This window comes from Periplaneta americana, chromosome 8 (genome assembly GCF_040183065.1).
Source record: "Periplaneta americana isolate PAMFEO1 chromosome 8, P.americana_PAMFEO1_priV1, whole genome shotgun sequence".
Lineage (NCBI taxonomy): Eukaryota > Metazoa > Arthropoda > Insecta > Blattodea > Blattidae > Periplaneta > Periplaneta americana.
In genome coordinates, this window is record NC_091124.1 from 174,061,151 (window position 1) to 174,075,899 (window position 14,749).

The following is a 14,749-nucleotide window of genomic DNA, read 5'->3' on the forward strand; positions in this document are numbered from 1 at the left end:
AACGCTAATTATTATAGTAACAGAACATAACCTTCTGCGACAGTATTGGATTTCCAGCCTCCATGACGTTTCGCTAGTTGTCTTTCAATTGCATATCCGAAAATAATCGATACTTGCACTTTCATATTGCTACAATGGTGTTTTCTGATTGGTGGAACACCTGAACGTTAATGAATAAGTGTACTTTAATGGGGTCCATTAAAGGGCTGCTACCAGGTATATAATTACTACATTTCGGCATGGTCGAGCATAAAAGTTCTTTATTTAACAAATCATTAGTGAGAAGCTGGATTAATTTTACAACTCAAAGAGCTGTTGGTATTCATGCTTGCAGAGCACTCCAGACTGTACCGGACTGGAGACTTCGCACGTTTCGTCAAGGGAACATTGGTGTACGAGGGACGTACAGATTCACAGGTCAAGATCAGAGGCCACCGTGTGGACTTGGCGGAAGTGGAGCGCGCTGTCGCAGGCTTGCCAGGAGTGGACAAATGCGTAGTGCTGTGTTACAAGCCAGGAGAACTTGAGCAGGTGAAACTACAAAACTGAAAACATAACTACATCCATTTTAGCACAGTATTCAAATTTACTGAAAATGTGTCTGAAGTCTATGGGGAATAGTTTTACCACCATTGCATGTGGATCATTGCAAGAAAATTTCTGGCCCCAATGTTGGCTAATCTGGAGGCAGACACGCTATCACAGAGCTTTCCTTTATCATTTTAAAAATTTCACTAATTGTTACCTTATTTACTTGGGTTCAGAACGAGATTTATAATAAAAAAATTATTTTAGCTTACTAATTAATTTTGAAGCATTCTCAATATTTTTAAGGTTCAAAGTGTCAAATACAATACCAAGAAATATTCTAGCACTGAGTTGTTGTGCCAAAATATACTAAACCATGTGCCCTTTTTTTCAGGCACTGCTTGCCTACGTCACAACATGCAAAGATTCATCCATGTCGTCACAGCAATTGGAAGCAGTACTGCACAAGAATCTTGCAGCCTACATGCTACCTCAGGTATTTTACAGTTGATAATGGAGTGGATTATACTGTATATTAACCAATCGTTATAACAAACGGATACACTAGATATTCTGCAGCTTCCCTGTTATTCTCATTACTGTAATTATATCATTACTTATTTACTATCGTCATGTTCAAATAATGTTACAGAAGTCTTATACAGTGAAACCTGTCTAAAGCGGTCATCTGAAGTTACCTTGTAAAATGGCCGTTTTATCAGGTGGCCGCTGGATTAAGGTTGCGGTTTTTTATGACTCAGCATGAAAATACTGAATTTCACTGACTTTTTAGGACTGTGCACGTACAACAATCATGCATATTAATGTCAGCCTCTTCCATTCTTGCAACTAGCCTTTTCAAAACTCGCTTGCGGTACCTCAGTTTAAATGACTGGATAATACCTTGATCAAGGTACTGGAGGTGTGATGTATTTTGGGGAAGAAACACCAATTTCACGGATCACATTGCGATTTTGTCGTTTAATCTTAGAATTAAAATCGCATAGCTAATTCTTAAACAATGATGATGTCATCCAAGCTTTATTGTTGGCAGTCCACTTCACCTCCAATAAGCCCACATCAACATTTTTCAAACATCTCGGTTTCAATGATTTCCCTATCATTAAGAGTGGTTCCTTTTCTCCTGCAGCATTAAAACAAAAGAGTAGGGTTATTCTGTCTTTTGCCAACTTCCTCCCTTTACACTCTTTTTTTCTTAAAACTTAAGTTTTGTTAGGGAGGGCCCTGAAGAAAAACCTGTTTCGTCAACATTGTAAATGTCTCTGAGTTCATATTCCACAAGAATTGAAGGCAGTCTATTTTTTCCATTCTTCAATAACATTGGTTGCAATGTCACCTCCTTCACCAGACACAGAACGAAATGCAATGTTATGCCGTTTTCTAAAGCACTCTAACCACCCATTACTAGCAACAAAATTTCTTACATTGAGTTCTTTGGAAATTTCATGGGCTTTCTCTTGAATCATAGGCCCGCTTATTGCCAATTTCTTCACCCTCGCACACTTGAACCATTCGTAAACGAAATCATTCACTTTACTAAACACAGATTCTCTCTTCCTCCCATTCTTTTAATATTTCATCTTTATTCTAAATTATACCGTTTATTTGTGTCCTTCCACATTTGAATATTTCTGCAATTTTTCTCGCAGATGTTCCCTTCTCACTTCCTTCAATCATTTTTCGTCTCACCTCTAAACTTAACATCACTCTAAATTTATTGTTAGACATGATTTCTCTCTCAAACTAACTTCACAGTTCCTCTGAATCAAGTGAATGAAAAGAAGAAAAATTCGTAAAAGCCGGTCCATATAGAGAAAGATAGAAAGAGGAGAAAAAAAATATAAATAATTTCAATGGTTAACTTAACTACCTAAATCATACTGTGACATTTTCGATAGAAAAAGTCCGAGTTTCAATCCTTAAGAAACGAGTAAGAATTTATAGCTGTGCAGGGTCTGAGTGGAAAGTGACAAAAGAGTCATAAAACTGTAACCAACTAACCCCAAAGATATGGAGGGTGTACTGTTGTACACTTAGCTATTGCTTCCTGGCCTCTAACCATCGAAAAAATAGGTTAGACAGTATCCATTAAAAGATTTTTTGTTGAACAGTGACCGTTATAGTCAGGTTCCAATCCAAATAGACCCCGGCCGCTGGCCGGCGCATGAGGTGGCCGCTAAATGAAGAGACAATTTGTATTGATGTTATGGAAAATCCAGAGAAAATTGGCCTTTTGGCCAGGTGGTCGTTTAAATGAAGTGACCGCAAAGGCAGGTTTCACTGTATTTGCCTTCACCAATTAACTTTCTTTTTTCTTTAATATATCACATCACATTATATTGTACATGTTTATTGTATTCAGGACCCTTGTGGTCACTCAAATTCTTTGAGCTGATGTCTGTAAATTTAGAAATTTATTACAAAACGATAGCCTCATTACCAAAGTTCCAGATTCTCTCATCAGGAACCCAGGACAGGTGATGACACTGAGTACCTTAATGTAACTACATTTTAGAATTAATTCAATTTGCAATACAACTGATTTTATGTACTTCAACTATTTATATAGGGCCTAAACTTTTAATTTTGTTACATTTCCTAGATTATGAAATTTCATTTGAATTATTGATAAAGTTTGAAAAAGTGATGTCATATTACAGTGTGATCTATACAGAAAAAATGCATGAACAGTACTTAAATCTATTAATAATAAATCAACTTCCAAAGGCATCCTGTTTACATGTCCTAGCCATCTCAGTCTTTGAGCCTTCATAAATTTTACATCTTGACCTCCTATCAGGTTAAGAAGTTCATTGTTGGAGCGTATCCTCCATTCTTGATGATCACTGACTGGGCCAAAGATTCTACGCAGAATCTTCCGTTCTATAAACTTTAATCTTTGTCATCCTCCATAACAACTGATTTTTAGACAGTGGAAGATTAGCGTAATAAGCCCGATTTCCAGCCTGTATTCTGTCGTTGACACAACCACTCACATCGCAGTTATTATTAAAAATAACTCCAAGGTATCTGAATTGGGATTCACCTTCAAATATATACTCCTGGATGGTAATATTCTTAGCAGTGGCGTAGCGTCAATGTAAGCTAAAAAGCTCAGCTTCCCCAGTTAATAATAATTTCATAATAAACCTGCAATCTATGGACAAAATTATTTATTAATTTTAATAGAATTTATATTTACGCGTTAAATATTGTGATGCGGCAGCTCAGGATGATTTGTGATGCAGCAGTAAACAAGAAGCCTGCACACACCAGCTTCCAAGCAGACCGGTTTCTTCTGTGTAATCCACCCCGCAGATTTTCCAGCCCTTTTAAACTACCCTAGTCGCAAGGCTCGAAAAGAAGCTAGCTTTAACATTTAAAATAAGTAGTTTCCGAGTTATCCCTTTTCGTCAGTTGTGTTCAGTTGAAGTGTTAGTGTGCATTGTGGCTGATATAATAAATAATGAGCGAAATAACAGTTCCTGACACCAATTTACTTGAATTTTTTAGGACAATTCTAGACTATTATCAAGATTGACTTACGAACAAAAGTGTGACCTAAAAAACAAATGACCGACTCCCTTGCTGTCAATGAAGGACACAACCAAAAGACAGACGCATACTTACGTACTGTATCTATTGACCGTTAATATTGTGATTCCTCTAACTATAACAGGGAGTCAGCTAGTGTTATACTATACGTGTCTATTTGATGTGTAAACCGTGAAATCATGTTTTACTACCCACCATTTGAGGTCATGCCTTATTGGTGTTACTTACGTGGTTTCAACCAAACTTCGACTGCTGACTTGACATTGACTACTATTTATTTTAAGACTATATTTTTGTAATACGTTTTCTCATATTGCATGAAAGACAACTTGAATTAGCTTCCCCTGCTCAAAATTTCATGCTACGCCACTGATTCTTAGGGGTCCTTCTCAACTTAGTTAAATACTTAAGTAACCTATTCTAATCTCAGTCCTCCAATGCTCAATCTTAATCACAAACAACCGTCATGAATTCTTGTGCAGGTGTTTGTAGTGGACAGCATCCCATTGCTCGTGAATGGCAAGACAGACCGACAGGCCTTGCTTCGACGCTACGAGTCATACTCCACCTCCAGAAACAGTGAGTCAGAGGGACCAGAGCTGGACTACACAGGGGTGCCAGCCAACCGTCTAGACGCTGCTCGTGTTCTATTTGAGACTGTGGCTGAAGTTCTGGGCGGAGGTACCCGCTCCAAAGTGGGTCTGGAAGCGAACTTTTATGAACTGGGAGGCAACTCACTTAATTCCGTATTCACCGTGACCAAACTGAGGCAGCTGGGCTACACTATCGGCATCACGGACTTCATCTCGTCTGTGAACTTGCAGCAAGTGCTGGAGAGGATGCAAAGCAATGACGACACTACAGCAACTGTGCATGAGAAGCGGGAGAGTAAGAGATACAGTGCAGAGATGCTCCAGGACCAGCATAAGCAGTCTGTGAACCAGTGAGTATCTGCAGATAATGTCACTTGGCACTAATCACAATAGCCTCAAACCACCAGCATAGCTTGGTCGGGTGAGGCGCTTCCTGCCGATCTAGAGTTGCAATCAAGCGTGATTTCGATTCCCGTTTGGGCTGATTAACTGGTTGAGTTTTTTCCCAAGTTTTCCCCAATGTAAGACGAATGTCAGGTAATCTATGGCGAATCCTCGTTCTCATCTCGCCAAATTCTATCTCACTAACACCAATCTCATCAAAATTTGAAAGGCATGTTAGTCCGACAAGTTAACAAGTAAATGAAGATAAATATCATAGGTCCTTCAATAACTGTCTATTTTTAACCTAATGCGTAGTACAAAAAATTACATTAGGTTATACACATAATAGTACATTATGCAACGAGCCTATAATGATAGTAATTAAGACGCGAGGATGTTTATGAAACGAGCGCAAGCGAGTTTCATAATTTTCATATGAGCGTCTTAATTACCATTATAGGCAAGTTTCATACGACTTTTTATGCTCGAACATATTTCTAACTTGAAATTATCCATAAGTTTTCATGTTATTGTCATGTAACTGAGATGTGAGATGTACGCAGACGCGAAAGTATTGATTTTTTCCGGGCAACGAATGTCGACGACCTTGATATAATCTGGAAAGTAGATAAACATTAACTTGATATAACCTTGAAATTGAATTCGACATTGGAAAACGAGATGACAAATTGAATTTATTTGAATATTATATACAATTAACGCTAATTATTATAGTAACAGAACATAACCTTCTGCGACAGTATTGGATTTCCAGCCTGCGTGACGTTTCCCTCATTGTCTTTCAATTGCATATCCGAGAATAATCGAAAACCTGAACTTTAATGAATAGGTGTACTTTAATGACATGCATTAAAGGACTGCTACCAGGTGTATAATTACTACATTTCGGCATGGTCGAGCATAAAAACATATATACGACTAGCGCTTTCGCTATTAAGATAGCATCTTCAGGTCTGGTTAGCATATTATGAAGCTTTTTACATAAAGACATAGATGGAATGCAACATAATGAAATGTAATAAAATACACGACGTGAGAAAAATTACAATGTTAAGATAACTGTGCAAACAAAAGGCAAAGTAAAATAATGACTTGAAAAACAGGCAAATGGTTGTAATAATTCAAACCTCTATAAAGTCCAGATATTAAATTATAAAAACAATGCCTTGAGATAAAAATCTGCAAAACATGTGCGCAGCTTATAAACTGTAACAGAGACGGCTAAAAGAGTAAAAAGTTGCAACAGTCATCACGACGTATAGAATGGCAGCGTGTAGTGAATCCGTAAGAATCAATAAGAGATGTTTTAATAAAGGAACCTATGCGCTAGTCATATATGTGTTTTTATGTGTATAACCTAATGTAATTTTTTCTACTATGCATTAGGTCAAAAATAGACAGTTATTGAAGGACCTATGATATTTATCTTCATTTACCAATCTCATCAACGCTAAATAACCGAGTAGTTGATACAGTGTCATTAAATAACTAACTAAAAAAATAGCCTCAGAAACAACTAAAAAATCACAAAATAATTTCGATGGCTTGATTTCAATGCCATGTTATGCAATATTTGTCTCTCCATTTATTTCATTTTCCTCTACATCTCAGTATAGTGTACTGTATGTGGCTACAAATCAATCAGATCTGAGCGTTCTTTATTCTTGGCAGGAAAATGGAGATTCATCTTCTAATGACGGATATAGGCTTTATTTTTCTTGTCTTATTGTTCCTATGTTGTTTCCAGCTGTGATCTCATTCCAACTGACACATGGCTATGAATTCCTGCTATTTGTGAATGTTATGTTTGAGCATATTTTACAGACATAATGTACTGAAAGAGTTCAATCCTTCAAAGACAAAGTAATATGGTAGCAGTGTCGGATGTGATGGCAACAACAAATGATTTTATTTCTTGCTGTCTTTCAGTTATATAATTACAATTTTTAGAAATTGCATCTTATGATGTACTGTTTCTGTAGACCAAAGTGTGGACTGTGGAAGAGACACTTTATCTACCGAATTTCATTTTAAGGGGAGAGGATGGTATTTTTTTTAACTTTTTTCCTGTTTGGTGTATAATTTCAATTTTTTGTATGTAGAGAGCCCATAGCTGTAGCAATTCAACCAAATATAAATATTTTGAAAAAAAAAAATTATTTGGGGGCCAAAATTTGAAAAAAATATACCCAATAAAGGATTATACTAAAACCGATATATCTAAACCGTTTTTAAAGATAGATTCAAATGGTTTTTTGCAATGTATTTGCAAAAGCATGTTCTACAAACTATCTGTAACAGAATTTTGATATTAGTCCCTATGTTTGTAAAATAAACAATTAAAATTTAATAACAACGTATTTTTAAAATGAAATCAATTAACAAAATTCTGTTTCAGAGAAAAGTTTCCTAATAGTCTAAAGAATGTGTGTTCTAAATTTCATGCATGTATCTTTAATAGTTCAGAAATTATATCCATTTTTGTCTGGCAATGTAGCAAAATAAATGAAGTTACTGGAAACCGATAAATGTGGGCGTGTGATTTAAAAATCCATAGCGCAGGAAGTTTAAAAATGACGTCTCAACATCCGATAAGGGCACAAATACCCACAAAGTGTTATGCAATGCATTCCACACATATCAAAGAGTATTTTAAAGAGATTTTTTTTTTAATTTAATTTACCGGAAACAACAATAAAAGTTGGCGAGTGATTTAAAAATCCATAACGCAGGAAGTTTAAAAATGGCGACTCAACATGCGATAAGGTCACAAATACCCACAAAATGTTATGCTATGCATTCCACACATATCACAGAGTGTTTTAAAGATTTTTTTTTTAATTTACTCATTTTTCACCAAAAAATACCATCCTCTCCCCTTAACTGGTATTTTAATTATTTTATTCCAAGTTTTATATAAGTGAACTTATAAAAGCAGAACTGAAAACGTAAAATGTTTCTTTGAACAGTCTACTTTACGAAAGTATCTTGGCATATTACACCTCGCAATGCACTCATACAATTCTATACTTTCCAGCATGATCACGGAGAGCTTTTATGAGAAGGCAGACTTGGAACAGTGGCTCAAGCCAGATATACATCGCGAGGACTACAAGGATCTTACTGACAAGCTCTGGGAGCCTCTCGTTCAGAAAAACCTCAGCTTCATTGTTAAGGACAAGCAGGGTGTGCCTGTGGGAGTTGCACTGAACTTTGATGCACATGATGAGCCTGCAGTAGAGATCACAAGCAAGCTGCTTATTGTGTTCGATTTCCTGGAGTTCTTGGAGGGTCCCATAAGGTATGTTATGATGTTATTAAATTGTAACAATCTCCATTTAGTACTTTATTTGATGATGATAATAAGGCCGTGGTAAAATAACATTAACAGGAGAAAGTGAGAACATTTGTATGCCATCTAACAGGAACTGCTACAAATTAACTACTTATTTTGCATTTATAGAAAACAAGTTTTTAATTCAAATGTCTACAAGAAAATTTACTCCAAAACATCTTCTTCTTATTTGGTATTACAGCCCAGGTGGGCCTTAACCTCCTCTATGACTCTCTTCCATCCTTCTCTATCCATCGCCAACTCCCTCCAATTCCTTATTCCTAGTCTATTCACATCCACTCGTACACAGTTCCACCATCTTGTTCTCGGTCTTCCTCTTAATCTGGTTCCATCTGGGTTGTTATTGAAGACAATCTTCACTTTCCTTGTTGTTTCCATCCTTGTGACGTGTCCCAACCATCTCAGTCTTTGACATCTTATGTGTGCCTCCAAATCCGATTCCTTGTACAGTTCGTATATCTCATTATTATATCTGGCTCTCCATCCATCCACTGTTTCAATTGCTCCGAAAATCCTTCTTAAGATTTTCCTCTCAAATACTGCTAGTTGTTTGCATGTATTTTTATTCAGAACCCATGTTTCTGTACCATATGTTATAATGGGTCTTATTAGGGTTTTGTAAATCTTGATTTTGATTTCTCTAGATATTATTTTATTTTTAACAATTGGTAAAAGTGAATAATATGCCCTGTTAGCCAGATTTATTCTTCTTTGTACCTCATTCCTTAGGTCATTATTTGCTGTCAATATTGATCCGAGATATGTAAATTCTTTTACTTTTTCAAACTTGTATGTTCCCATTTTAACTTCCTTCACGTGATCATTTTGTCTTTTGGTGACTGACATAAATTTAGATTTCTTTGTATTTATTTTGAATCCCAGCTTCTGAGTTTCCTTATCCAACGCTATCAAGGCTTCTTCAACGTCTTGTATCCTTCTTCCGGTGATGATGACATCATCCGCATAGCCTAAAATCTGTTGTCTTATTAAAAATAGTTCCATTAATTTGGACTTCTGATTTTATTATTGCAATGTGTAGGGCTATATTAAACAAGAGAGGTGCCTTGCCTGGTTCCTTTCTCCAATTTAAAATTTTCAGTTGTGATCTTTCCTAATTTCACTGTTGCCTTTGGTTCAGATGACACAATTCTGCATACATTTATCAGTTTTCTTGGAAAACCGAGTTGATGCATGTGTCCCCATATTGTCCTAAGTATTAGATTATCATATGCAGATTCAAAATCTAAAAAGAGGCAGTGTAAATCGATGTTCTGTTCCCAGCATTTTTCTGTCTCTTGTCTCATTATGAATAGCTGGCCCACCGTCGATCTTCCCGGTCTGAATCCGCACTGATAGTCCCCTACTATTTCTTCCATATATGGTAACATTTTTTTATATAGGATGTTAGTCAAAATTTTATAAACTGTACACACTCCAAAACATACTTGTTCAAAAAAACAGTTTACCTAAGAATGTTTTTTTCATCACCTAAAATCCTATAAACTGTGCTTAAACTAGAAAAGGTTAAAAGAAAATACCGTATTTAAATTGAACTGTCACAAGGTTCACTGGACTGAAGGAATGTCAACTGTTACAGGGACAACAAGTTGCCCCAAGGCAAGGGTCAGGTTCTACACAGCTTCATGATGGCCACCCACCCTTCACTGAACTACCAGCAAAACGTCGAGGTCATTCAGTTCATGGAAGCTGAAGTGCTCACGATAGCACACAGCAGGGGCTTTGCAGGCATCTTCACTACCAACACCAATCCCCTAACACAGGTGAGAAGTGAAGCCTTAAACATTAGTACATGTTAAAGCGATAAGAAATTAATTTACTCGTATGATAATCTTCAAGCAAATTTATCATTCTGAATATTACTATTCTTATAGAGATCCAGAAACAAAATTTGCTTAGGGAAGTTCGTTTGATGGTAACTTTTGTGACCATCTTCCACAATCATTCATGAACCACAAAACTTAATTAAATAAATGACACTGTTTTTGGAGATACCATCTTTGGCTAGAGCATACCCTATAATACGAAGGCTTTATCAACCCTTATGCGATTTCAGGCAAATTTTACAAAAATGTATTGAGATCAGTGGCGGCTCCTGCATATTTCTTAAGAGGAGGAAAGAAGTTAACAGCGCAAAAGACACCTTCTTGAGAGAAACAAGCTACAAATTAGCCTATATACATACATGTAAGACCAGGTAGTGTTAGGGTTGGCCTTCCCTTTTGTAGAGCAGTAATCTGTTATTGTAAACTGAGTTTCCTAAATTGTCCAAAATATAATATGTTTTCACTTCCATTCATTGTTGAATAATTGCACAAATTAACAATTACAACGAAATTCACAACATCGCAGCATTTTTCACGCACACTACAGCATCACACGTGTTGGAAGAGACCAGCTACTAACTCGTAACAAGAACCGTTTTACGGAAATGGGAATGAGAAATAATCTGTTAGGAAAGCGAGAACATTGCATCCACCCACGTGGTCTGTGTTGCCACATGTACATTTTACAAGTTCAGTATCAAATACTTTTGAAGAATATCAAGTCTTGTAAAGTCATACTACCATTATTGTTCAAAGCTGCCGATGGCCGATTAATTTTTTTATGTTAAAAATAATGTAGTCTGCAGTACCTTCAATTTCAAATATATTTGTACAAAACTGACAACTTGGCTGTTGTCCTGTCTAGTAGACAATGAATGGAAGTGAATTTCAGAGAAAAGGATCTGCAATACTAACTTAGAACTACTTCCTCTTTGTTTTATATAAATCTAACTTCAACTTTCAGATATCCTCGAAAGTTTCAAACATAGCTTATATAAAGTGCAATGAATATATTTTGATTTCTAATTAAAAAAAAAAAGTTTATATGATGTCTTTCATAGCTTTACGTTAAAACTGTTTTTATTGTGTCTCCTCCTTCTGGTTGAATGCAACATCATTAGATGGCAGCGGTAGTGAGCTTGCTGCACGACCAGTCGGTTTCTATATTTCCCCCCCATGCGCTGATTCAGAGGAGGATCTCCTCCCTATCCGTTCATTTACTCACTTTAAAACTCTGCTTCTTTCTCTGGCTGCTAGCGCGCTGTTGTCTATGTGTGTTAACTGCAGTAAAGGAGGAAAGGATTGACTTTCCTCCACACAAACAATCTCGCATCCTTCTCACAGTTTTCTAGCAGCACATGAGTGTGCGTGGTTTAAAACTCGATTAACCGAGGTTTTCTTATAGCTGTGAACTTAAAAATTATCGAATCTTCCTCGAATTTCAAGGCACATATTTTATTTGGTATTTACTTTCAAAAGAAGAAAAATGTGAGGAGGACGTTCCTCCCTTCCCTCCCCCGAGGAACCGCCACTGATTGAGATCTTATCTCGTCAATGATCTTCGTTTGCCGTGTGCGTGTTCTCCAAGTCCTCATGTTTACCACACTTCACTTCTCTGTGCTTACATCCTCCCGACGTCGCAGCTGCAGAGATTGAGTCGCGATTTTTTATTATAGTCCTTAATCTCGATGATGTGATTCCTAATGAACCAGAGAGTTGTTTCTGATTAAGAGTACTGTTTTTATCGTACTTTCGTAAGATTTCCAATTTTTCCGACATAGAAAGCGATTTTCGTTTAACACTCATTGTAATCACACTCACAGACACTTCAATACACTAAGGACAACAAAGTGACCAGCAAACATTTCCAGAATTTTATTACGCCCAAGTGAGGAATGTTGTTTGAGAGAGAGGGTTGGCAAGAGGGTGGGGTATTGTAACTGTATGTAGCTTTAAGCACGCAGGTAAAGAGTCGAATAAGAGAGCGTAACAAGAGGATGGTGTATTGTACAGTATGAAGGTTTAACTGCGCAGGTAAAGAGTCGAATACTTTTCAGGTTAATGGCACCAATGAGTTCAATATCCAAAATGTTTCACTGCTGTTACATGCTGAAAAATACATCGAAAACATTCCACAAAAATAGCGTATTATGCGGAACTAGAGTACAACAAACAGGTATTTTATCATCATCATCCTGTCAAGTACTAGTCCCAAAAGAACTGTTACGGCCTGAAAAAGCGATTTTCTTGCCATCTTTTCATAGGTCGACCAAGTGGCCGTTTCCCATTTGGACGATACTTCATTATTGCCTTAGGGATCCGGATGAAACCATTCTTGAGACGTGTGCCTTCCAGTTTAACTGATATCTGGAGATATAGTCTAGTATTGATGACACATTAAATTCTTGAAGGATATCTTCATTTTTCTTTTGATTCCATTTAGTGTAGCCAGCTGTTCGGTGCATGAATCTCATCTCGCAAGCTGTTAGTCTGCTTTCATCTTTTGTCCTTATAGTCCACGCTTCACTCCCATAACATAAGACTGGTCGAGCTATTATTTGATAAAGAGAGTACGAGTTGATTTTTGTACTAATGAAGGTTTTAAAACTCTATTAATGATGCCCATTGATTTGTTGAATTTTACAATTTTCTCTGATAAATCCAAATTTTCAACAAAAGAAAGTTTATATCCTAAATAATGAAACTCATTAACTCTTTCCAAAATTGTGTTATTTAAATCAATTTTGCTTGGTATTGGGTATTTACCACAAAAGGTCATTATTTTTATTATTTCAATGTACCGAAGTACATATGATATTTCCATGCAGATATTCTGCGTCATCATACGATGAAAGAGTAATGGAATGGAGAAAAATTCTCTCCGGCGCCGGGATTTGAACCTGGGTTTTCAGCTCTACGTGCTGATGCTTTATTCACTAAGCCACACTGGATACAACCCCGGCGTCGGACAGAATTGTCTCTGATTGAGTTCCAACTCTTGGGTTCCCTCTAGTGGCCGCCCTCTGCACTACGTCATAGATGTCTATGAACATAGGACCGAAGTCCACACATGTGCTGAGGTGCACTCATGAGTGACTAGTTAGCCGGGATCCGACGGAATAAGCGCCGTCTTAAATCACGAAGTGATTTACGCATATCATATATATTATTATAATGTACCGAAGTACATATGATATTTCCATGCAGATATTCTCCGTTCCATTACTCTTTCATCGTATGATGACGCAGAATATCTGCATGGAAATATCATATGTACTTCGGTACATTGAAATAATATATGATATGCGTAAATCACGAAGTGATTTAAGACGGCGCTTATTCCGTCGGATCCCGGCCAACTAGTGCACCTCAGCACATGTGTGGACTTCGGTCCTATGCTCACAGACATCTATGACGTAATGCAGAGGGCGGCCACTACAGGGAACCCAAGAATTGTAACTCAATCAGAGACAATTCTGTCCGACGCCGGGGTTGTATCCGGTGTGGCTTAGTGGATAAAGCATCAGCACGTAGAGCTGAAAACCCGGGTTCAAATCCTGGGGCCGGAGAGAATTTTTCTCCGTTCCATTACTCTTTCGTCATCATTTTTGTTTTGTTAATGGATATTTCCATTGAATATTTTTGAGCTATTAAATGCACGTATTTTATAAAGGCATTATGTATGAAATGTGCAGGGACCGGACAAAAAAAAGCGCATATTACATGGGATAGCATAATAAGTGGGCCTGTCTTAAAGAGGTTTTACTGTATTAAAGTAATCCTGTCATTCAAATTAAGAATTCAACAATTAAGTACTTAATGAATACTGACGAGTTGTATCTGTTCACAGCAACTGGGAACTGATATATACGACTACAAGGTATTCAATGACTACCAGGTGAATCTGTATGAGGCCCCAGATGGATCCAAGCCCTTCAGTGAGGCACCCGACAGCCAAAGAGCAGTCTGCTCCTGGAGACCCATTTAAGTACGTTCACCCAGATGCAGATGATCTAGTCTAAGAGGAAGGAGCAGTTGTGGCAACTTACTAAACGACACCTTTGTATCCTATTAAAATAATAGTGCTAATTTTAGTTTTTAAGTGCAATTGTAAGTATTTATATATTTTGTACAAATTTAAGCTATTGTATACAGTATGTGTCATGGTCAATAAAATGTAAAAACCTGTCATGATTGTGTATATTATTTATATATTATTTTAATGTACCGAAGTACATATGATATTTCCATGCAGATATTCTGCGTCATCATACAATGAAAGAGTAATGGAATGGAGAAAAATTCTCTCCGGTGCCGGGATTTGAACCCGGGTTTTCAGCTCTACATGCTAACGCTTTATCAACTAAGCCACACCGGATTCCACACCGGCGTCGGAAGAATCGTCTCAGTTTTAAGTTCCAACTCTTGGGTTCCCTCTAGTGGCCGCC

The 14,749-nt window shown here is 37.1% G+C and overlaps 1 protein-coding gene across 2 annotated transcripts in view; it reads left to right on the forward strand.

Moving 5' to 3' along the window:
* e (nonribosomal peptide synthetase ebony) overlaps positions 1-14,492 on the forward strand; it is a 112,800-nt gene extending 98,308 nt beyond the window's left edge. For both annotated transcript variants that reach the window (XM_069834069.1, XM_069834070.1), the window contains exons 5-10: positions 335-531; positions 923-1,024; positions 4,587-5,047; positions 8,140-8,403; positions 10,055-10,238; positions 14,152-14,492. In XM_069834069.1, the coding sequence (XP_069690170.1) occupies positions 335-531; positions 923-1,024; positions 4,587-5,047; positions 8,140-8,403; positions 10,055-10,238; positions 14,152-14,289 (1,346 nt within the window). In that variant the 3' untranslated portion in view covers positions 14,290-14,492. The remainder of the gene's footprint in view (positions 1-334; positions 532-922; positions 1,025-4,586; positions 5,048-8,139; positions 8,404-10,054; positions 10,239-14,151) is intronic.
* Positions 14,493-14,749: the final 257 nt, after the last annotated feature.